This window comes from Mastacembelus armatus, chromosome 5, assembly GCF_900324485.2.
Source record: "Mastacembelus armatus chromosome 5, fMasArm1.2, whole genome shotgun sequence".
Classification (NCBI taxonomy): Eukaryota; Metazoa; Chordata; class Actinopteri; order Synbranchiformes; family Mastacembelidae; genus Mastacembelus; species Mastacembelus armatus.
This window is the reverse complement of record NC_046637.1, coordinates 4,741,430-4,763,349: the sequence shown is the minus strand read 5'-3', so window position 1 is coordinate 4,763,349 and position 21,920 is coordinate 4,741,430. Positions and strand designations below refer to the sequence as shown.

At 39.9% G+C, this 21,920-nt stretch overlaps 3 protein-coding genes across 4 annotated transcripts; all 3 read right to left on the bottom strand.

Annotated features, from left to right (window-relative positions):
- Position 1: 1 nt before the first annotated feature.
- dram2b (DNA-damage regulated autophagy modulator 2b) lies at positions 2–5,281 on the bottom strand. Its single transcript, XM_026305949.2, has 9 exons — positions 5,179–5,281; positions 5,045–5,076; positions 4,097–4,252; positions 3,289–3,356; positions 2,877–3,019; positions 2,617–2,794; positions 1,791–1,873; positions 1,486–1,578; positions 2–779 (listed from the first exon to the last, which is right to left on the bottom strand). Exons 3-9 carry the CDS (start codon positions 4,225–4,227, stop codon positions 645–647), a joined length of 831 nt encoding a protein of 276 aa, XP_026161734.1. The 5' UTR covers positions 4,228–4,252; positions 5,045–5,076; positions 5,179–5,281; the 3' UTR covers positions 2–644.
- Positions 5,282–6,519: 1,238 nt separating this feature from the next.
- Positions 6,520–15,107, bottom strand: cept1b (choline/ethanolamine phosphotransferase 1b). 2 transcript variants are annotated; one of them, XM_026305945.1, is made up of 10 exons: positions 14,923–15,107; positions 13,021–13,316; positions 12,356–12,530; positions 12,083–12,230; positions 11,861–12,002; positions 10,207–10,291; positions 9,767–9,898; positions 9,033–9,191; positions 8,587–8,712; positions 6,520–8,441 (listed from the first exon to the last, which is right to left on the bottom strand). In XM_026305945.1, the coding sequence occupies exons 2-10, from the start codon at positions 13,209–13,211 to the stop codon at positions 8,319–8,321; spliced, it is 1,281 nt and encodes a 426-aa protein (XP_026161730.1). In that variant the 5' UTR covers positions 13,212–13,316; positions 14,923–15,107; the 3' UTR covers positions 6,520–8,318. The 2 variants fall into 2 exon arrangements, with proteins under 2 accessions (XP_026161730.1, XP_026161731.1); XM_026305946.1 differs by having other exon boundaries at positions 13,021–13,306.
- A 1,276-nt stretch (positions 15,108–16,383) lies between these two features.
- pth4 (parathyroid hormone 4) lies at positions 16,384–19,092 on the bottom strand. The gene is made up of 3 exons (XM_026307584.1): positions 18,959–19,092; positions 17,418–17,506; positions 16,384–16,906 (listed from the first exon to the last, which is right to left on the bottom strand). Exons 2-3 carry the CDS (start codon positions 17,501–17,503, stop codon positions 16,645–16,647), a joined length of 348 nt encoding a protein of 115 aa, XP_026163369.1. The 5' UTR covers positions 17,504–17,506; positions 18,959–19,092; the 3' UTR covers positions 16,384–16,644.
- Between the last annotated feature and the right edge of the window lie 2,828 nt (positions 19,093–21,920).

Here is a 21,920-nt window from a genome sequence, read left to right as displayed (position 1 = left end):
ATGACTGAAAGTAATGGCTCTTTAATTATAAAGTCACAACAGGACTGACAGTTTGAAAAGTGCAAAAGCATCATGTTTGGATTTACAGGGTCAGTTCTGCCAAATTATAAAAAGCAAATAAAAAAAATCTTTCTTCCTTTTAGTAGTTGGATGCCTACTTTGCCATTCAGTAATTGTCATATTTAAAAGCCCTGTGATATTTTTGATTTTAGCTGTGAGAGTTTAAATATGGTTCAATGTGCCAGTTCTCTAATTTCAATGTTATTTATTATAATTGTATGTATATATGTAAACGCAGTAAACGCAGTAATTTAGTAGAATCATTCAGTCAGGTAGTTCTGGCTTTGTTTGTCCAGGTTTGCAGTATCCGTGCCCCCTAACAATGGAGGTGTTTTTTTTTTGTTTTGGTTTTTTTAATGCTGTGGGAACAAAACTCCAAACCTCAACAAACAAATCTGAAACTACCTGTCTTAGTGGATGTCACTAGAGAGATGAGAGAATATGTTTGGGTGAACTGACCCTTTAAGTGCCATCACAACCTTTAGAAAGTCTGTAATAAGTATAAAAAAAATTTTAAAAAAAACTTGACTAGAAAGACTGACAATCTGTGTAAAAGCAGCTTTTGGAGAATACTTTGCTTGTGGTCACGTTCGTCCTGCCAGCAGTGGAGACGACTCAGAGTGTTGACTGCTGTGATGATTTAATGTTGTGATGCCCCCGTGTGGCCAGTCGTACAGGTGGCTGCTCTGCACAGCTACTTCTGCTCGCAAATTAATTTTCTTCATTAAAGAAAAAAAAAAAAAGGTTAAGAAATGCTTACCACATCTTTAGGTATTAAAAGGAATATTTTGAATATTCTCTTAGCTTTTCAGCATTAGATGAGAGGTTTTAAACCACTCATGCCTACACTATATGAGAAGCTCGACTTAGGATGAGGTTAGCCTAGCTTAGTATAAAATCCTGGAGCAGCTCACCTGACTCCCAGTTTACCAGTAAACCCATCAGTACATCTAAAGCTCACTAAATGAACACACCATGTCTCTTGAGTAATCACAAACACAGAAATATGAAAACAATTTGTGGTCTGAGGAGCAGCTGGAACTGTTTATGCAGTAATAGTTTGTGGAAATACTCAGTAACATCACCCCCTAATACCACAACTTGTCATTTTTTATACAGGTTAAACAACAGCTGTTTCCTTATGCTAAGATAAGCTAAGCTAATGACCTGCAGCTCCAGCCACGACTTATGGGCAACACAAAGGATTAACAGTATCTAGTATCCAGTATATCTGCAGTGAACAAGCAGAAATAAAACATCAGGACTGTCTTTAAATAAACCTTCTGCAGGAGTGAATTCAGAACATCTTCTATGCACTTCTGACACGATGGGGCTTCGGCCCAGAGCTTGACTCCTAGGTTACACTAAATTGGATTTGATCTAGAATCCAAGCAGCTGTGTAGTTGAAATGATGAGTTTAAATACCTGAAAATCCCGGATGTAGGTGAGGAAGAAACTGATGAAGGAGAAGGCCAGAGACCATTCAGACACAGTGCTGATAAGGTGAGACAAGTAACCCTGGGAAAATAAATGAATCAAAACTTCAATGTTCAAACAAGCCATTTGTTTACTTCATGACGCTACTGACGTGTGTCTGTCGCAGTGGCTACCTACAACTGTCAAGGGGTGAAAGTTGATATGAAATGTTCTAGCTAGACACTTAGAAGTATCAGCATTTGTATGAGAAAATTGTTTTTAAAAAAAAGGTGTAGACACAAGCGACTACTCACTGTCTCTCCGGGACTCCAGTGAAGTTTGTTAGGTACGTCCACCCCTGGCAGACTGCTGTACATGATGACTGACGATACAAACACTCACAGGCCGTTAAGGATCACAGCGTGTGTTGAGGGAAAGCACAACATTCATAGCACACAATGGGTCTTTCAATCTACAGCTGATGTTCTTTTTCAGAATAACCACAGGAACTGAACCTCCAGTAACCTGAAGCTTCCCCTAACCAGAACCTGTAGGACTGTGGGTCTGAGTTCTGCTTTGTGTTTCCACTGTGTTCACAAACCATGGTGTCCTGGGGTGCAGACTCATCATATTCTCATTCAGCATAATCATTTATCAGCTTTTTTGTGGAGAGAAAACATCATATGAGTATGTAGTAGTGTTTGGTCATGCAGTAGGAAAAACAATCACTCAATTACACGAGGCTGAAAATACAGATGTTACTGGGAAATGTAGTTAACAAGGAACATAGCAGTGCACAAACTTAACTCCAGGAACTAAGTGGAAACAAAAGCAGAACTGGTGACAATGCATACATGTTAACTGCATTAAGTCCCTTTAACAGAAAACTGAACTACACGTTTAAGAGACACGTCTTTAGCGGCTCTTATCAAAATGTTGTGGTGTGGAAACACAACAGTTTTGGGATCTGTAGGTTTTTAGTTGTCAAGTTGAAAAAGAGCTTTCAGACTCAGGAAATGACTAAGACACCTGGGAGTCCATGTCCACCTGTCCACAAATCCACTTTGCATATCAACAAAACCGTTCTAGATTAGTACTTATCTTCAGTCTGTTGGGGCAATCAGCCATGTTAAAGGATACTGCTGATGATGCTGCCCACGGTCCATAGTCCGATAATGAGGCGGACCAGGTACATGGTCTTGCTGTGGATGTGCGGCTGCATGTTGAACGAGAGCAGAGTCTGAACCAGGATGTAGAGGGCGCCGACCCCAAACGTCAGCACCGCCCCCACCAGGTGCATGGAGAACAGGGTGGTCTTCTGTTCTGACACACACACATTCACTGCCAACATGTTCAGACACTGTGCAGGTGTGAACTGACCCAGGACCAGCAGCACTCACCTGGAAGTTGGCGACCACACACATCCCAAAGGAGCTCATCCAGCCGAGCAGCAGCCCAAGGCGGTTCATTCTTTGGAGTGTGAGTTTGTCCCCACCTGTGAGAACCTCCACCTGTTTGTACCGCACATATACTGTCGCCATGCCTACAAACACACACAGCAATCCAAGGTCCAGTAACTGTAGAGACATTTAATTTTTCTTTCACATAGAAAAACAGCTGTACGGTGAGGACATTTGGTGAGTTCCCCACTTCAGGTCAGACTGTTTGATGGTCAAATTCAACGTAAGGCTGTTGTTAGTTTAACTGTAGGGGACAGGTTTTTGGCTGAAAACTTTAAAGTTGGGGTGAGGTCATGTATTATGTCATCAAGAGTCTCCTCGAATAAAAAAAGGCCAATTATGTGGGTGTTACCTAAAAAGGCCGACACATCCAGCATGATGCCAAACACACACCTCTCTGGTGCTGTCGTTCCTGTGTCACTGCAACACACAACAAAGAGAAGTCTGGCTTAAGTTGATAAATGGGAAAAGTGACTTTTGGAGAAAAAAAGCAGAAATGTGTCAATAAGCTATGGAAATAAGGTCATTCTGGTGATAGTACTGAAAGGCCAAATAAACTCAAATCACCCTAAAAATAATATTACAGTCTGATCTCAATGGCTCCTTTCAGAAGAGAGTTTTGATGCAGTAGTACCTAAGTACCTAAGGAGAAAGGTTTAGTGAGTAGTCAGAGCACAACTCTGAGAAACTGCAGTGTGGATTATTATTTTCTAACATCTGTTTGACTAATAAATTGATAAATTATTTCAAAATGTCCAGTTAACTGCAAATTGAAATGTTGCAGCCTTGTTTTCAGCTACATTTCCAGGTGATGTTCAGACCAAAAACAATCTAGATAACAGGAACCAGTGAATAGAGGTTTCTGCAGGATTTTAAAGTTACAGTGACAAAACGATGCAAAAAATGCAGGAGGATGAATTAAACAATGACGTGACTTCTGCACACAGTTCAGAGTCAGAAGTGTCCTGTTTCTAGTTAATAGGTTTATAACATCTCCTCAGACACCATAAAACTTTTAAGACCTGTTAAATGCTTTTTAAAAGGGGCAAATTCAATGCTTTTTTATGACTTAAGAAAGAAAGCCTAGAACACAACAGAGGTGAAGGACACTCACACCTCAGAGGAGACAGTTGTGGTTGTGTGTCTGTCCAGACTCTGACCTGATGTATGGCACCAGAGGATCCACATGTTTCAGCACCACTGCTGTGATGTAAGCAAAGGTGAAGGATGCTGCCGTCCAGATGACCAGACCAGCAGGCAGGATGCACAGACCCTGCTGAAACCACCACATGGTCTCCTCTCTGGTTCACTCTGTCCTGTACACAACACAGACAGAATGAAACAATGATTAATCATGTTTAGATTATTTATGCAAAAAATAATGTCAGTTTTCTCTTTCAGTTGGAGCTCTAACTGGAAAAATACTTTTAAGTCACTTATAAATCCAAACTATAATCAATCAGTCCGGTTTTCCCCAACTACCCCTGCACTACCTACAGCTGTTCACCTGCACCAGGTGTGCTCAGCCAGTCAGAGGCTGGAGATACCAGTTTACTTTGTGTTTCCCCACCCTCATCTGAGATGGTATCTTCCAGCTTCTGGCGGGCTCAACACACCTGATCCAGGTGAACAGCTGTAGGTGGAGCACAGGTAGCTGGAAAACAAGCAGGACTATGGCCCTGGTGACCAGAGTAAGTGATAAAAATAAAAAGCACTTTAGGAAACTCCCCGTGATCTCACTGAGGAAGTGAAACAAATAAACTCTAAAATAAGAAGCTATTCTACTTAACAAGTCACACACCAAAGTCCATCATGAAATCGAACAATTTAAGCTTTTCTCAAAAGTCAACTAGCTGCACATCCCGCATATATCCTATTTAACTAATCAACAAATAGATAAAACCGATAGATGTGAATTTATAAATCAAATATAGAGAAAAGTTAGCATGAAGCTAAAGGGTTAACGTTACAGACTAACTTACTTACTACGTTTAGCGTTAGCTCAATAAGAGCTAACTAGCTGTTTGCCCGCTATCGTTAGCCAGATAAACAGTCTCTATCAGCCAACAACAACAACAACAAAAATGATAAATGACCAGTTTACTTACAGATTTATCGGCGGGAGCAAACAGCTGCTACACTGAGGAAATAACGTTGAGACAAGTGCGTTAACTGAACAAAATTATATAACGCTAATCACGACAGACATCATAATCCTCCTGCGGCATAAAAATACTCGCACCATGTATTTTAAACCCCGAATGTGTTTGGACCTCCGTTATTTGTCAATAACCAAATAATGTGGGTTTTGTGTCATTCACATTAAAAACGAACTACTTTTAAAGTCTGTGTTCCGTAGAGGAGAAAATGCGCATGCGCTAACAAGACCTACGACATTTCCTGAGCTTTGACTCGCAGGCGAACCAGCCGAACGGCTCCGGAGTCACCCGAACAAAATATTATTTTTTTGTCTGGTCGAAATTTTAAGTTATTTCAGACTTTTTGGTCTTTATTTGAAAGCTAGCAGTAAATACAGTGAAGTGAGAAAGAAACCTCCACAGCCGAACTCAAAACGCAGACATCAATGTGCAATGGTGCATCTATTGTCATTTAACACAGCTACAATAATATAAAAAAGGGTTGAGAACAAAAATATAGCTCAACATGTTTAATGATAATATGAAGTATAGCAACTTTTATAATGTTGAATTCCTTTCACTGACCTCATTTCCAATAGATCATGTTATTCTCACAATATTGTAGATTTTTTCTTACTAGTGTATTTTCCAAAAGCTTTATTCTCCTCTAATACAGTATACCTTTACTGAAAACAGTGATAAAATATTAAATTTGTTCCAGCAGTGTGTACTTTCCAGAAACAGAACTTTTCATTGCTGCAATGTTAGCGCCACTTGTCACAAAGAAACTTGACTTTTTTTTCTCATAAAATGACTTTATTTTCATTATATTACATTATTATACATTATCATTATAAAATATTACAACCTTGCTCTTGTAAAATTACAACTGCAATTGTTACTTTTACTGGTAAATTACAATTTTTCATAATTTTCACTCAAATTCTGATGACGTTCCACAATACCTTTATTCATAAATGTCAAAATAACCCTAATATTTCTCTAATATTCCAACTTAAGGCATTAGAAGACAAATATTTAATACTTCTGGGTGGACAGATTTTTTTTATGAACCAGTGGCCAACAGTGTTCAGATAACTGTATATTACGATCAAACCGCCCTGAACCTGAACACATCCAATCAAGACAACGTTACTGCACAGAAATGAATTAGTCAACACATGGCATTATGGATCTTACCAAACATTTTAAACCAGCTGGAGATGTTTACCATTATAGCTGCAGCTGAAATAAAATATAAATAAAACAGGCACAATATAGGAAAGCAAAAAAAACAAACTGGTCTCTGGTGTTTTAAAATCTCAACAAGAATACATCACTGCAGGTTCTTTTCTAAAGCAGCAACATTAGACGCCCAGTGAGTACAAGGTGCTGTAACAGTATCATATGATATCAGAAGACATGGAGGCAGAGCGAGCAGCAGCTGCACTTAAAATAAACAGGTTTTTATTCAGGGAACAAAGTTTGATCTGATTCTCTCAAGTCTTCATGTTAAAAACTCTCATTATGTGACCTCATCTCCTGCACATTCAGTCCCCAGGTACCTGATCTGCCTCAGCAGGTATGTTTGTTTGACACTCTCAACCAGACTATGTTAATAATGAACACACTTTAAAAACAGAAACTCAAGTCAAGTAGCAGCATTGACACAGAAAGGAGTGTGACATTCACATAAATAACCGTCATGGTTGTTCAGCTTAACGTATGTCTGGTGATATTCCTTATTTTTCTTAATGCCAACAAATCCTGTGAAAAAACTACAAGACAATTGTTTCATCAAGCAAAACTTTTTTATAAGCCCCATATTTTTCACCTAAACCTTGGAAACTTTAATTTCCTAAAAATCAGCTGGTATTCAGCTGTTCATTTTTAACAAACACACCACTGAAAATAGTCCTAAACAAATACAACAATTCTTTGAGTTTTAGTAACGTTAGGTAAAAATGATGTCTGTGGAAACTGTCTTTTTTTTTTTTTTTTAAATGAAACTACATGTGTGAGTTGTTGTGAACATTTACATTTTCAACAGGGACCAGTTGGCTTGAGGCTGGGACCTGCAGAAAAGCCACATAGGGATAGTTGGGAAACAAGCAGGACAGTGGCCCTCGAGGACTGGAGTTTGAGACTGCTGAACTAAAACATTGTTGGTTCTGACCATGGTTTAATGGGATTTGCTGATAATAATGAAAATATTAAATAAAATGAAAGGTGAGGAGTGACTAAAAGCAGAGTGATTGCTGGTAGAGTGATCTGTAACACGACAACAACGGAATTGAACAGAGCTGAAACGATGTGATGTGAACGGATTCACAGCAGCCACTTTAAAACATCTTGACATTTCTAATCTACTGCCAAATTGGAGAAAATCTGAAAATTTAAGTTGGTCATTAGGCTCAAAGGTCCATTTACTAGCATTCAGACATGGTAGTAACTTTGACTTATCAAGTATCAACTTAATGATGAACATAGAAGCCAAAAAAAAAAAAAAAAAAAAAAATTGCTGAACTTAAATAATGCCCCCCAAAAAAATCCAACACGTACCTTTAACCAAGTGGTTGGCAAACTAAACAAAAACACTGGCAGTGAAAGTTTTGCAGTTTGTTCATTTAGATATGTAAATGAAAAATAAGGTGGACCTGAAGTTTCTTTTGAAACATCATTTTGCTGATGGAAAACAGCTGCACTGTTTTGAGTAATGTGCAGGAGACGAAGTAAAACTCTTGTACATGAAAGGTTTAAAACAAGTCAAAGCATAGGCATTAAAATTGAAGCACAGACACTGTAACAGTTTGGTATTTACAATAGCAAAAGGTAAAGTTACGCAAATATTACAAAATTATAATGATGAAAAGCAAAGTCGGATTCATTTCCTATACGTTTTCTTGCACATGAACAGTTAAAACACTTTATTTTCTCTCTTTAAACATAATGAGTTGCACCTGGACTCTGCCAAACATCTGATCTGTGTAGCCATTAGTTTGTCAGAAGGACAATTCTTATTACTGGGGTAGAAACCGGTACAAATTAAATTCTGCACTGGTGAAAAACAATGTAATACTCCAGTTTCTTAATATATATATATATATATATATTATTTGTCCTCACAATTAGTTGGCAGAAGCACATACTTTACACCATGTCATCCCCTGTATCTGTGCGTGGAAAACGAAAAGATGAGCACGACTAACAGGAAGAGACAGAGTCAGTACTGGCTGGTGTGTCCTCAGTGAGGAGCTGAACTGAGGACTGGACAAGGCTTGATTTTAAAAACAAAAATGTGAAGATGGGAGGCAATCTGGTTGCAAACACTGACACAGTAACGCACCAAGTCAAACAAGGAAATGATCTGCGGGAGAGAAAGAAACGCCATCACACTTATAATAATGAAAAACAACAGGGCTAAACACTACGGAGGCCACCGAATGAGTAAATATCACCATCACTGAACACACAATCTAATCCAAGTGCATTTGTCCAACGTGTGTACTTACCAATGCAATCCACAACACCAGGTACTCATCAATAAAGCTATTGAAATACTGATCCAGGAACAGCAGTCCTGGTCCTAGGAAGGCTAAATCATGGAGATGCATCTCACTTTTCGTCATATGTGCTACCTGTGGACCGAGAAAACCACACACACCAGTCAGCACCAAACACAACAGCTCAATACAGGCTCTGCAAAGCACTACAATCTCTGCTAACATAAAGGCAGTTGATGGATCTCCTGTGTCCAAACAAAAGTTAATTAGTTAGGCCTAAATTAAAGCTTTTACGTGTTCTTGTCAAATCCAAAGAATCCAGCTCAGATCCAATCTGTTTTGTTTTTTTTTTTTTTTTATGAAAATGGATTTAGGCATCTGGAGTTCAGGTAGATTTTCAGTTGTGGTTTGGGTCTGTGAAATCCTCTATAAAATAAAATAAAAGTTTCACTTACAACTAATTTATTGGTGATTTTGGCAGAGACAAAGCCAAATGCCAGGACATAAAGGCAGGGGTGTTTCTCAAAGAGCTGGACTGTAGACTTCTTATATATCATCATCGCCAAAATTATAACTGTTCCAATATGTAAGACTGGAGACAGGACACTGGTTCCCTGAGAACACAAACAACACAGGTGGTTAATGGCAGTAGAAACATACAGTACAACAGCTCTGACACAATCTGCAGTAAAGTTTTATTTAAATGGATAAATATAAATGTGCCTTTATTGGCTTTAAAGTCAGTACAGCATGTGACTCCTGTCCTTTGACCCTCAAATCTGATGAAAACTTGATAACTTTAATAGGAAAAAATATGATGAATGCTGATCCACAGTTTGTTTTTTTTTTTTTGTTTTTTTTTTAAATCTGATAAACCATCTTCGGTCAAGTCACTGAGCCAACAAGAAGTTTCCCGTTTATGATAATGAATATTTCCTACTTTCAACTTTTGTGTTTCAGGCAGTTTCCAGCACAAAAGTAAAACTGTTCTCCCATAAGCTCTCAGTCCTTCTGATTTGTTTTCCAACTCTGCCTGTGCAAACATCTGACGGCGATGTCGCTCTGAAACCCGTCTATACTGCCTTGTTTGTGATAAAACAATATCCACCCTGTGTTCAGTCAAGCTGTGGCTGATTCTGCTCCTTCACCACTAACGTATCCAGAGAAGCACTGAAGTCATCAAACTTACTGCTATTGTGGATCCATTTTTGCCCACACCTCCTGTAAAAATAACTCTGAAGTAATTGGTGCAGGAGAAGATGGCTCCTAAAAATGTGCAGAAGGCAGGAACCAATTTCATCTGGACATTTAGGATCGGAATCTGGGAATCGAGACATTAAAACACTAAAATTAAGAAACGAAGGCATTTACATCAGCTATCAGGACATGCGTCTATCATACAGTAACTTTCCAGCATTGGTTTTGGTAATTTGTGAGTATATTCACCTTCACATCCACCACAAAACAAAAGCAACAAACAGAAGCATCATGAGTTATGTTAGACAATTACAAAAGCAACATTCTTTGTGATAACTATATTAGAGCATTAGCAACATAAACATCATTACATAATTATGCCATCATTCTCATTAAACTCAATCGATAGGAATTAGAACCGATCACAATTACCAGTGACTGCCAAAAAGCAGATCCTCCCACGGCGGCCAGCAAATACATGGTTATTATGAAGATTTGCACCTCAGTCACATCAATGCTGAGTGGGAGGAGAAAGCAGAGTTTCAGTGAGTTGTACCAGTGCACAGTCATTCTGCAGCCTTCTTCCACAACACACTGCAGGTAAAGGAGCTCAGGAGATGCTATTGTGTTGTTCTGAACTGGTTTGGGAGGTTTTAACAGGGAAATAGCTCCATTCAGGATTTACTCAGTAATAAAACTTTACAGCTCTTTCAACACAGGCTTTCAGGTGTTTGTGTGTTTTAAGAATGACTTTGTATACTGATCAAACAAACAAGAGACATGTTCATTGGTTTTAGAAGTGTTGGAAGGGTGGCCAGTGACAGGCTCCCTGTTTCCACTCTGCATGCTCAACTGAGCTAAGCACAATGAATTAAGATAAAATGCACTTCCCAAAATGCTGCTGATGATTCAACTTAGTGTTTAAATAGTGTTTACAGTGAACACTGCCTGTCAAAACTTCACCAATCAACACAACATATCACATTTTCAATCAGGAAAATTAGCGAATGGGCTTGTTCATCCAAGTTGAACATCCAACAGGTCTCATTATTTTATTTAGAATTTAACTGCAAAGATGTAATCTGGAGCGTTTACATCGGTATGCACAGCTGACTGAGTCTAACTTAATGTCAAAGTGAACTTATAAGAACATTTTGTGAAGAGATTGTGCAGTTTCTCCAGTGTCCTTCAGCTGAGGTTACTGAAGAGTCATATCATACTGTCTGCATTTTTATGCAGACTGAATTTAAATCCTCCATGTGGCTCCACAGAGGTCAGCGGTCATTGTGGAAGCAGACAGCAGAGAGCCATGCAGCAACAACCAGGAGATTTACCATCACGTTCCACAGGCAGGGACCCACAGTGGCTGTGAGCATCTGCAGTCCTGCTAGACAGATCTGCACCTCTGTTATATCAAATCTACACACACAACACATTCACATTTACTGCAGCTCAACAGCACAGACTGAGGTCGAACCACTTTTTCAAAGTTATAGACACTAATGTTGTTATTGTCTTATTTCTTTTCACTGAGTTGTCAGGGACCTGAAAGCCTCTACAACAGTGATACTTCTTTTCCAGCATCACTGTATTTGTGCTTCTGCTCCATTTTGTCAAACTGCAGGCATCAGTGAATTGGGCAATGTAGGTGTTTGACTTCCTGAGTGTTATATAAAACACATTTACGCGCCACAAACAAATAAGGACCAGGAAAATAAAAAGAGAAAAGTGGTCCTGGTTTGTTGACACCTACGGGTAAATTTAACATTCATATATTTAAAGTGAAAAAATGAAACTATGCATCTAAATAATACTGAATCACCAAGAAAACACAACATAATGGACATAAAGGCAACTGTTCTGTAAGAATAATCCACAAGTCCTCAGTAAACTGTGCCCAAACAGCTGGAGCTAAATTAAAACTCTTCATGCTTAATTAATGTTTAATCAGGTGAAGTATTTCCTGTTTTTAATCATCCTTCTCTTTGGTTAAATTTGTCTGTTATATAGGCATAAACTACTGTTTTTACCTTTAGACAGCATTCATTTCTGATGCCTTTGATATGTGTCTAGATAGTGGACTCACATGCCAAACCGAAGCGTTCCTGATACGTATGTTTGCCAGTGGGCACAGTAGAACATAAACATCCCGGCGAAGCAGCAGAAGAACATCCAGTCTGGGTTAGTGCCCAGCTGCACTGCTATACTGGTTCCCAACACCACAAACACTGAAGAAAACACACAGGTGGTGTCAATAGGGATCCAGATTTCCAGAGAGACAGGAAATAAACACAGGAAACAAACTAACCGGTGGAGAGGGAGTCACAGCCGTGGTCAAACAGCTCGCCGAGCGGGGAGCTGCTATTGGTGCGTCTGGCCTGCTTCCCATCAATGGCGTCCAATGACTGGTAGACAAACAGACCCACTGCACACAACAGGTACGCCCAAAGAGGAGCCTATAAGAACACACGCATTCAGCAGAGGTCAATCTGAATTGACCAATCAGGTAGGTCCAGGTTCAGAGCAGGCAGGATTAAAGTATGCACTTCCGGTGTATCGTTGTTTCAGAGTAATAACCAACCTGTTCGGTGGCAGTCGGGCAGTAATAGACAAGAACAAGGGTGGTGAAGACATTGGTGGCCAGGCCGATGATGGTGATGAGATTGGGGGCAATCCAGGAAGGGACTCGTGCCACCAACCATTCCCAGTAGCGCTGCATGAGCGGCTCCAACAGGGAGCGCCCAGCGCTGCTGTACCTGCAGGCACAGACAAGAGCCGGTGAGGACCTGGAGATTTACCCGCCACTCAGGAAGAACTGGAAATAATGCTGATGATGACACAATACTGTCAACTGGACTACAGCTCAGCTCAGCTACCACAAAAACAGATGTTGTCAGATTTACTCAGTTTACTCATTAATTAGTGTTAATTCACTAATTAGACCTAATTAAATGAAAAGTGAGCTTTGGTGTTCAAAAAATACCAACAAGAACATAGAAGTTGACTTTCCTGTTACTGGTTTGAATTCTGAGCCAACATTGTTATGATTTTTGAATCATGGCCGTGTTTAACTTGAGCAGACCACACATACAGGGCTGGAATTTCACTTGTACAGTTTCAGTTTCAATATTGTGAGAAAAACTTGAACAACGATGTCACGATGGTAGAGCCTCTCTGTATAACTTTAAAAGTCCATAAGTAAATAACTGCCCCATGGATTAGACATAGAGCAGGAATCTTTCTCACCTGTGCTCCTCCAATCTTTTGAGCTGGTGTCGGGTCAGAGGGGGAGAAGGCAGCTCGATCAGCCTGCGGAGCATGCCAGGGGCCAGCCAACAGGTTGCCTCCATGCCCATCCCCTGCCCAGAGTCCCTGTCCCGGGCAAGGCCTCGGCGAGAACGCAGCCCCCCCCCTTGCTGCTGACCTGTCGTGCTCATGGAGCCCTGATGCCTGCTGGTCTAGTCCCCAATGGCTCTGGCTCTGCCACTGTCCTGACGGAAGGGTTAAACCTCCACAATGTGATTGGATGAGGCTGGACGATGCTTAGCAAAAGAAATCAGTATCACAGTAAGTATAATAATACACAGGTACAGCTTCACAAATCTCGTGAAGCCATTTACTAGGCTCCAACTAATGACTGATTTCTTCACTGATTATTCTAAAACTTTTCTCAGTTTAGTAGCCAATGCTTTGGTCTATGAAATGCCAGAAAACTGCCCCAAACACAAATATGTTGAATGTACAATGACAAAAACAAAGGCAGACAACAGTTACTTTAACAAGCAATCCGTGCTTATTACACAATCCTATGACAGTTCACACACTTCTAGCAGTTTGTCTATTTCTGCTTGTTTGTTCTGTAGATCTGCAAATATAAGAAAAACAAAGAATATTGTTTAGGCTTGTTATTATACTGAGTAGTGTATAAATTTTTTAATTTAATTTAGTTAAATATTAAATATGGGAAGCATGGTGGATTGGTGGTTAGCTCTGTTGCATCACAGCAAGAAGGTTGTGGGTTTGCAACCCATCAGGGGCCTTTCTGTGTGGAGTTTGCATGTTCTCCCTGTGCTTGTGTGGGTTTTCTCCAGGTACTCTGGTTTCCTCCCACAGTCCAAAAACATGTATGTCAGGTTGATTGGTGACTCTAAATTGCCCATAGGAGTGAGTGTGAGTGTGTGAGGTTGTTTGTCTCTATGTGGCCCTGTGATGGACTGGTGACCTGTCCAGGGTGGACCCCTGCCTTTCACCCAAAGAGAGCTGGGATAGGCTCCAGCAGATCCCTGTGACCCTGGTTAGGAATAAGTGGGTATAGATGATGGGTGGATGGATGAATATTAAATATGGTAAGACTGAATCATAACCTGTGGATCTGGATAAGTGACAGCAAACGAATGGCTGAATTATCAAATTTAAAGAAAAGGCACAAAAAATGACTGACTGATCAAACACTTTCAATTTCTAAATGGATAAAGCATCACAGCAGCCAGCGATCAATTACAGCTGTGATAACCAACATTACTGCTAATGACCAGAAGGAATAAATATCTAGGGCTTAATGAAAAGACTTTAAGGCCTTTCAGAAGAGAAGAATCTTAGTGCTTTTTGGACCGTTTGAGACCTGCTGATACCCTACTGCATGTAAACTGTCACTGACATGTTAATCAATGTCATTGATTAAAAGATCAGTCCTTTCGGGGCCAATGGATGTGTTGCTCTCCGATATGTTGCACCACGAGCAAGCCATTACCCCGCCGTACGACGCAAAGATCCACCTCACGGTCCGGATCTGGATCGCTGAGGTGTTCGCTGTGACTGTCAGCAACACATGAGCTACGGACAAGTCTCGAACCAGAACCAGAACCATCAGCCCGCCTCGGATTTGCTAACGCTGACTAGCACCTTGACGTCATTAGTGCTGGTTAGCGTTAGCATTAGCATTAGCCAGGCTGCTGTAACGTTATCTTAAAGGAGAACTTTGTCAGTTTCAAGTTACATGTTCAGTCTCGCCCTGTTGTCACAGCTCCGTGTTAGAAAACACAGTTTATTTACGAAATTAAATCAGCCTGTCTCAGTGCGGCCAACGTTAGCTTGAGCTAGCCGGGCCAGCTAACATCAGTTAGTTCAGTCGGCGGATGTAGCACTAACCTGATCGATGTAAGATTTAAAGCCGCGAACAGACCGAGGAACAGTGAACTTCAAGCCGAGAGACAACTCCTCTCTGACGGGTGTTAGTTCGTGCTTTTCCCCGTTGTGACCGGAGGAATGTTTGCAACTGCAGGTGGCTCCTCACGACCGGTGTCACTGTGGCACACACGGCTAGCTAGTTAACGTTAGCCATCACGGAAGTCTCGCGATACGGTCTCGATTTTGGGTACTATTTTGCCCTGGGTTCAGTCTCCCAGGCAGGTTTTTAAACCACCGCTGAATTTAGACTCTTCACGGCTCATTTCTGCTCTGCACATGGCAAAGAATGTGTATTTTAATCACTAATTATTCTCATGGACCCGTGGCCTGAAGGAACCACAAGTTAGACTCTGTAACTTAAAGGGATTAGTCTTTTAGTTCGATATTAACAAACATTGCTTTTGGTTTTATGGCCAGGCTCAGATTATTAGCTGATTGAAGGCTTGTTTATTTTTTAGACATTACAGGTTTAGGTGGTTGTGAGTGGATGCCTGCATTTGAAGGCACTCTTACTTTGGTCACAATACATTTGAATGTAAAAGTGCAGCCTTACCTTCATGTTGTAATGAGTTGTTTGTGTGTGTTTTGGTGTCCCTGTGGGGTTTTTGCTTGTATAATGTGGTCTGTTTTATTTAATATTTTCTCATGTCACTTGTTTTTGTACGCACATTTAAAACACTACGTTTACCTGTAATGCAATGTACTATTTAAATAAAATCACATTGCCTTGCCTATCTGAGCTGTTTTCCACTTTTACACACAGGAAAGCACATTTGGATTAGTTTTACACAAGATGCTATAAATCAATTTGATTTTGAACTTACACACAAAAAACAAAAAACTCCAGTGGGATTCGTCCTCCTGCATATGCAGAACAAAAGCAAATCAGGGACCAGCCTCATAAAAACATCTGGCAACAATATGTCAAAGAGAATAAATCAGACATGATTAATGTCTGAGATTCATACACTGAGGCTCGTTTCTCCAGTCAGTCATTTATCCTTCAGTCAAACAAAGCCAGTTAGATTACTTTCTAGTTGGTACTTGAATGAAAGTGTTGCAGTCTGCTGGTGTGACGACACACTGTTAGAAACAAAGTGCATCAGCGATTGTATTGACTGACTGTACAAACTTACAGGTCCAAGAAAGTTGAGCAAAGTTGATCTCTGAACTGTGAGTTTGCTGGAGGAAGCACAGCTTAAACTTGAAATGAACAAGAAACAAAGCAAATACCATTTCGGTCTGAGCGATATATTCATTTGAGCAATTTGGAATTTAATGCTCAAATTGACAGTTTTGCACATGTCTAAAACTACAAAGTTTCAATCACATCAGAGTCTTTCTGGATTTTGCAGGAGAAAATGTTTATTAATAATGTGAACTGTCCTCAAGCTTTATGACATTTGTGTTTCATCATCCAGTTCTGGAAATGTAATGTGACTGTACATTAAGACAAAAAAATAGCTTTTATGGTTGTATCCATTCAAAAACTAGGTAGTTTAGTTTTGAATTAAAATGAAAATGATCAACCCTATAAGATTTTATTCTGGATCTAAACTGGTATGACACTACAGATGATTCTGTCACTGGGCTTTAGGTGTTTTACTCTTCAAACAAACGACAGAGTTAATTTTTTTTTCATGTCTGTATACTGTAGCTTCATGTTTGTGCATCAGTGTGCTGTTAGGGCTCTCTGTCTAGCAGGTAAGAATTGAAAAAGTCCCTCAGAAGGCTCTGCACCCGGGTGGGCTGGGGGCTCCCCGCACCAGGGCCCAGCTCTGGATTCAGAGCCAGGTTCAGGACCTTTGAGGGGTCAAAAGCAGCAGAGCGAGTCTGGGCAGTGTGCAGGCCCTCGATGGCACTGGACAGCCAGATGAGTCTCTTGAGACTCTGGATGCTTCGGCCGCGGTCGTGCATCAGCTGGTGTTCAGTCACAGCTCGGCGACTGCAGGGAGGAGAGAGAAAAGGTTTGTCAGCCACAATCAGTACATCCTCACAGTTCAGCCAGCACTCAGAAACCAGATGTTTTATCTAAATACACAGATGCAAAATACATGAAGTCAGAAATGTGCGATACGTTTGAGCAACTTGCATTTGTAATGACCAACTTCAATGAATTCTGAATTCATGGCATCAAAATAGTATAAATAATTAAATTTAATGTCTATGTAAATGTATATGGTTTGAACTACCCTCTGAAATGTCCAATTGCTCCTCTTAAATTGTGCGATTTGAAAAACATCAAAGGATGGACACAAAACATCCACGCTCATACAAAATGACAAATCTATCTTCACATTTCATTAAAACATTAGATCAGGCAGAAGATTTTCTGAATGTGTTCACAGCGTTTTTGCAGTTGATGCTATGGTTCTGTGTTTAGGGCTGATGCACAGCAGATCCATGTTTTTGTCAGGGTGGAGAACATTGTGAACAGCTGGGAACATCTGTCTCACTTCTCATTCTGTTGACACTGGCCAGTTGTGAAGATGACAAGAAGCATGACAGCGAGCCACTGCACGGGTGTGTGAGGTATCTGCATCTTCTGCAACAAATGCAAAGTAAGAAATGCATCAAAACATCAAACGCCACTCAGTTTCTAGATCCATCCAGTTAGTTTGACCAACCAGTTCCCAACTATAGCTCAGCTACAGATCACCTAAGGCTAAAGACTTCGCTTTCCATGGTTATATTTAAATAAGTTGTGAGAAGGAAAATCATCCATGAACTCATAAGAAAAGAAAATAACATTTTAGGTAGAAACTAAATATGATTTTCTCAGAGATTTTCTTGCATCCGCTGTATTTATAACTATATAAAAAAAACAGAGAAAATCAGGAACATGACTATGTTGTCTCTAAAAACATAATCTTCACAAGCAACTTTTCCTCAGTTTTACTGTCTCAAAACCTTCAGGACATAACAAAGGGCATCAAATATCATGGTTATATAAATAAATACTGCAGTCTGCTAAAAAAACACAATTTCTAAGACTTTAGACCAAAACCCTGAATTTCCTGTAACAATGTGATGGACATTAAAAGATTGTTAACCACCAACTGAACCGTACACACACACAGGGGTCAACTGTCTAGGATGGTTTCTGATAATGTAGGAGAACCTGGATATAATCACATTTGTGCCTATTTACAGGCTGGTCCTTAATAGTGGTGGCTGATGGAGACCCGGTCAAATCATCTTTAGTCCAATAAAACATTAGGAGTGAATTTGTCTTGCTCTTGGCCTAAATACACTGTAAGACGTTTTTCCTGCATCAGAATCCAAACTGAGCAGAGCTGCTGTTTTGTGTGAAAAAGTGAAAAACTACAGACCATTGACAGCAGTTTTCTTTAAAATGTTCCACACTCAGAAGACAGATTTTTAATGAAGGGTCAAGTTAAAATAAAGATTCAAGACTTGTCTTTTCAATTTTCTGCCTTTCCCCAGTGGAACTGAAATCTGGAAATTGATGGTAAATGTTGAAACGGCTGGGATGACGGATCTCAGTCCTCCTCTCTCCAGCAGAAATCATGGTTTGCCAAAGCCACATGTACACATCTCTGCATGCAGAGACAGGTTGCGACAGTATCTGCTGAGGAGCAAACAAGCTCCGCTCCCAAGTCTCAGCAATAAATTATGTTAATTAAAAAACAACTCTGTGAATGTTTCCAATCCTGTATTTGCTTCTGTCCAGCTTCAGTCAGTCCACAAAATCAGTAGAATAGAATCAGTAGAAATAGAAATAATCTGATTTCCAATTCCCTAATTTAGCATCTATTAAAAGTTTCTCGTCATTAATTTTAGTTCTGTTTGTGTAGAAAATGTCACAAAGTTGTTTGACCAGACGTTAAAACAAAAAGTCACATTTCTTCAGTGAGTTCAGGCTTTTGAAGTTTCCTTTGACTGGAAAGAAATAAACAGATTATTCAAGCAAAAATAAAACGCACATAGAAGAAACCACTTTGTTACACCAGGACACTCTTCACATGGTACTTACATGGTCCCTGTTGGTGCTGGTAGCTCCTCTAATGATCAGACACTAAACTGACTTCAGGCTCGACCTCCAGACCTTTTATAATACTGACACACACACACACACACACACACGTTCAGACCTCCCACAGGCTTAAGACTCACTACAAATTCAAAGTGGGGTGTTTGATTTGCTAATGAAACAGACGTCAGCACCGTCATTTCGCTGACATGTGACTTTTGTGTTTGCAGAGAGAAAAGATGCGACATTTTCCAAGTTATTTGTGTTTCTACAATCCCTCAGTGTGACAGTGGAGGAGGTTTGCACTGTCACAGATGCTCTTTACATAATCAGGTGTTTTGAAAAGGGGGATGAAATTGAATTGAGGGATTATCATTTTTTTAGTTTCTGGTCTAATCCTCCCTGTTCCTCTTGGAGACATTTAGGAGGAATTTAGAGAAGCATGGAGCTGAATGGTTTTTCTGATGTTGATGGTGCAGACAAACAGGAATGAGTCAGTGTGGATGATCTGAGCGTCAGCAGCCTGTCTGTCACTGAAACAAGTTGAAACTTTCCAAACTGAGTCTGTGTGTCGTTAAGATGCTTGTCACCTGGAGCTCTTCTCCAGCTCTTTGACATTAAAACCATCTCACCTAATGAAGCCACGCGAGGGAGCACAGTCGCCTTGACAACACCTTCCAGGCCGAGTTTCCTTCAGTGAGAAATGCAGAGGCTTGTGGGTGGAGAGATGGAGCAAGTCATTTACTCTATTAGGGAATAAAAGCTAGTGTGTGAAGAAATTCACAGAAAATGGAGATGGACTAAATTAGCAGATGGAGTTAAACATTTCTCACAGCAGGAAGTAGAAGAGAAAGTCTGTTTGTGGTTTTGGTCCCCGTCACGCTTAAAGCCCACTATTTCAGTTTCGTTTTAAAATTTTGACCTTAATCTTTTCCTCTGTGGCAGCTTCAGCACTGGGACCAGGCTGCTGACGCCATTTTGAGAAGAGCAGAGCTTGTCACATGTAGCTCTCCAACGCTACCAGAGGACTAAATGCACTGCTGTGCTGAATTTACACTAAACACATGAAGCACAGCAGCATTGTAGGGTGTTTAGAGTAGACACAGCAGCATCAGTGTGAACTGAGTCGTTATTATAAGGCTGTTTTTACTCTCTAATACAATCTCGACTAGGCAGAAGTAAAATTTAGAATTTTTTTGCTGCAGTTTTGCAAATGTTACTCTGGCCCAGTGGTGACATGGAGACTTATTGAATTTAAATTGTTTTCCAGATGTTTGATCCATAGAATCTGAGGTTGCTCATTTCGGCTGTAAAGTTAATTAAAGATTACGTTTGGGTTGTGTTTTTTAAAATTTAAAAAAAAAACTGCCTAGAGTTTAAGGCGTGAGGTCAAAGATAAAATAAAAATAATTCTACACTTTCAATTAACTTTCATTTTCACCTACAAACTCAAGAAATTGTCAGTTTTCTAAATCTAAGAGAAGAAACAGATGTGATCCACATCTACAGATGTTAACTGGTGATTTCCTCAGACTCCAGTTTGGGAGATCAGTGTGTGTCAATGTATCATGTCAATAATTAGTGTCATACACAGAATAAATGCTTTAATCCACCATTTACTAACAGCTTTGATTTGGAGGTTCTGCAGGTGTAATACAGCCTGTGCCCACATGGTGGCAGTGTTGCACTGAGTGCTGCTGAGGAAAAGGACGTTTCACCACAACTGGAGCTACAGAGCCATCGAGGATCTGCTCCCAGCGTCCACACTGGTGGTCTAAAGTCTAACAGCTGTTAAAATCCACCACATTTTGGATCAAGCCAAATTATCCTCGAGTCTGTTGTGACAGGGTCTGACTCACCTCGAGTCCTCCTCAGATCAGGCCTCTTGGTTTTATTAACTCGCACAGATTGAGGTTTCATCAGGTTTCTGATCCGGTCCAAACTTCTGAGCCTGTGAAGACTGAGAGCTGTCAGTAGGTGTCATTTCTACTGCAACAAGGCCATGATTCCTCACCAACTCTAAAAGTTAAACCTGAGCCCTCAGTGCAGCTGGAAGCACCGTTGCCTTGAGACGCTGAGGGAGTCCTGACAGAAAAAAATACACATTTAACTTCAGTAAAAGTACCAATACATAAATATGAAGTAAAGGTCAAGTACAAGTCCTGCATTCAAACTCTGCTAAAAGTACAAAAGTATTAACAACACAATGCATCTAAAATATCACAGGTAATGGTACTACTTCTGCAGAAAAGTACTCCCTGTGAGTATCATTTGATATCATATATAAGATTGTTATGTTGCTTCGACTGTGATCATGTTGACGTTTGCAGTTTGCAGTGCTGCTGTAGCTGTAATGTGTTTATACTCAGGTGGCTTTACTAATAATTATTTACCTTCAGCTTTTATCAGAGGATGAAATGTTTTTCTTGGCTTCAATTTGGGTTTTAACATTTTAAAACATTTTTTTAAATAAAATATCTTTGATTTTCCAGTTCAGACACAATTCAACATTATAACCTTGGCATTACGAAATAGTTTGGATCCCACATCCAGAAGAAAAAGTCTGTGTGACAATAATTAAAAAATAAAAATCACAAATTGACACTGATTTATTTCAAATTCCAATGGCTTTATTTTATGTATATAGATTTGTATATATTTATATATTATATATATATATATATATATATATAGTTATGTAACAACTTTTACTCCGTTGCTTGATTATCATCTTTTGTTCAGCTTAAGTTCAAACGACATGACACTAAGACCAAGGCATTCCACATGATCATATCTTACAAAAGAGTAAAGAAAAGAACGCGTGCGTGCACGTGCCGCACACACACATACATACACCAATGTACAGGTATTGTGGTTCTGCTTGTAGAAAGGACCGGGAAATAAAAGGCAGATCGAGACGTGGACGAGCAGACAGAGTGAGAGTGTGAGGGAGAGAAGCATGAGA

Bases quoted from the DNA above. Each gene is read 5' to 3' on its own strand.
- dram2b (XM_026305949.2), bottom strand. From the start codon at position 4,227: ATGTGGTGGTTTCAGCAGGGTCTGTGCATCCTGCCTGCTGGTCTGGTC. The intron at 2,795-2,876 runs GTGAGTGCTGCT...GTGTCAGAACAG, and splicing joins GTGTGGTCGCCAACTTCCAG to AAGACCACCCTGTTCTCCAT. The intron at 1,874-2,616 runs GTATCCTTTAAC...ACGGCCTGTGAG, and splicing joins CGTGGGCAGCATCATCAGCA to TGTTTGTATCGTCAGTCATC.
- cept1b (XM_026305945.1), bottom strand. From the start codon at position 13,211: ATGAGCACGACAGGTCAGCAGCAAGGGGGGGGGCTGCGTTCTCGCCGA. The intron at 12,531-13,020 runs GTGAGAAAGATT...CTGTGCCTGCAG, and splicing joins AAAAGATTGGAGGAGCACAG to GTACAGCAGCGCTGGGCGCT. The intron at 10,292-11,860 runs GTGAGTCCACTA...CCTCCCACTCAG, and splicing joins GGAACGCTTCGGTTTGGCAT to CATTGATGTGACTGAGGTGC.
- pth4 (XM_026307584.1), bottom strand. From the start codon at position 17,503: ATGCAGATACCTCACACACCCGTGCAGTGGCTCGCTGTCATGCTTCTT. The intron at 16,907-17,417 runs GTGAGACAGATG...TCCTCCCTGCAG, and splicing joins CAGTGTCAACAGAATGAGAA to TCGCCGAGCTGTGACTGAAC.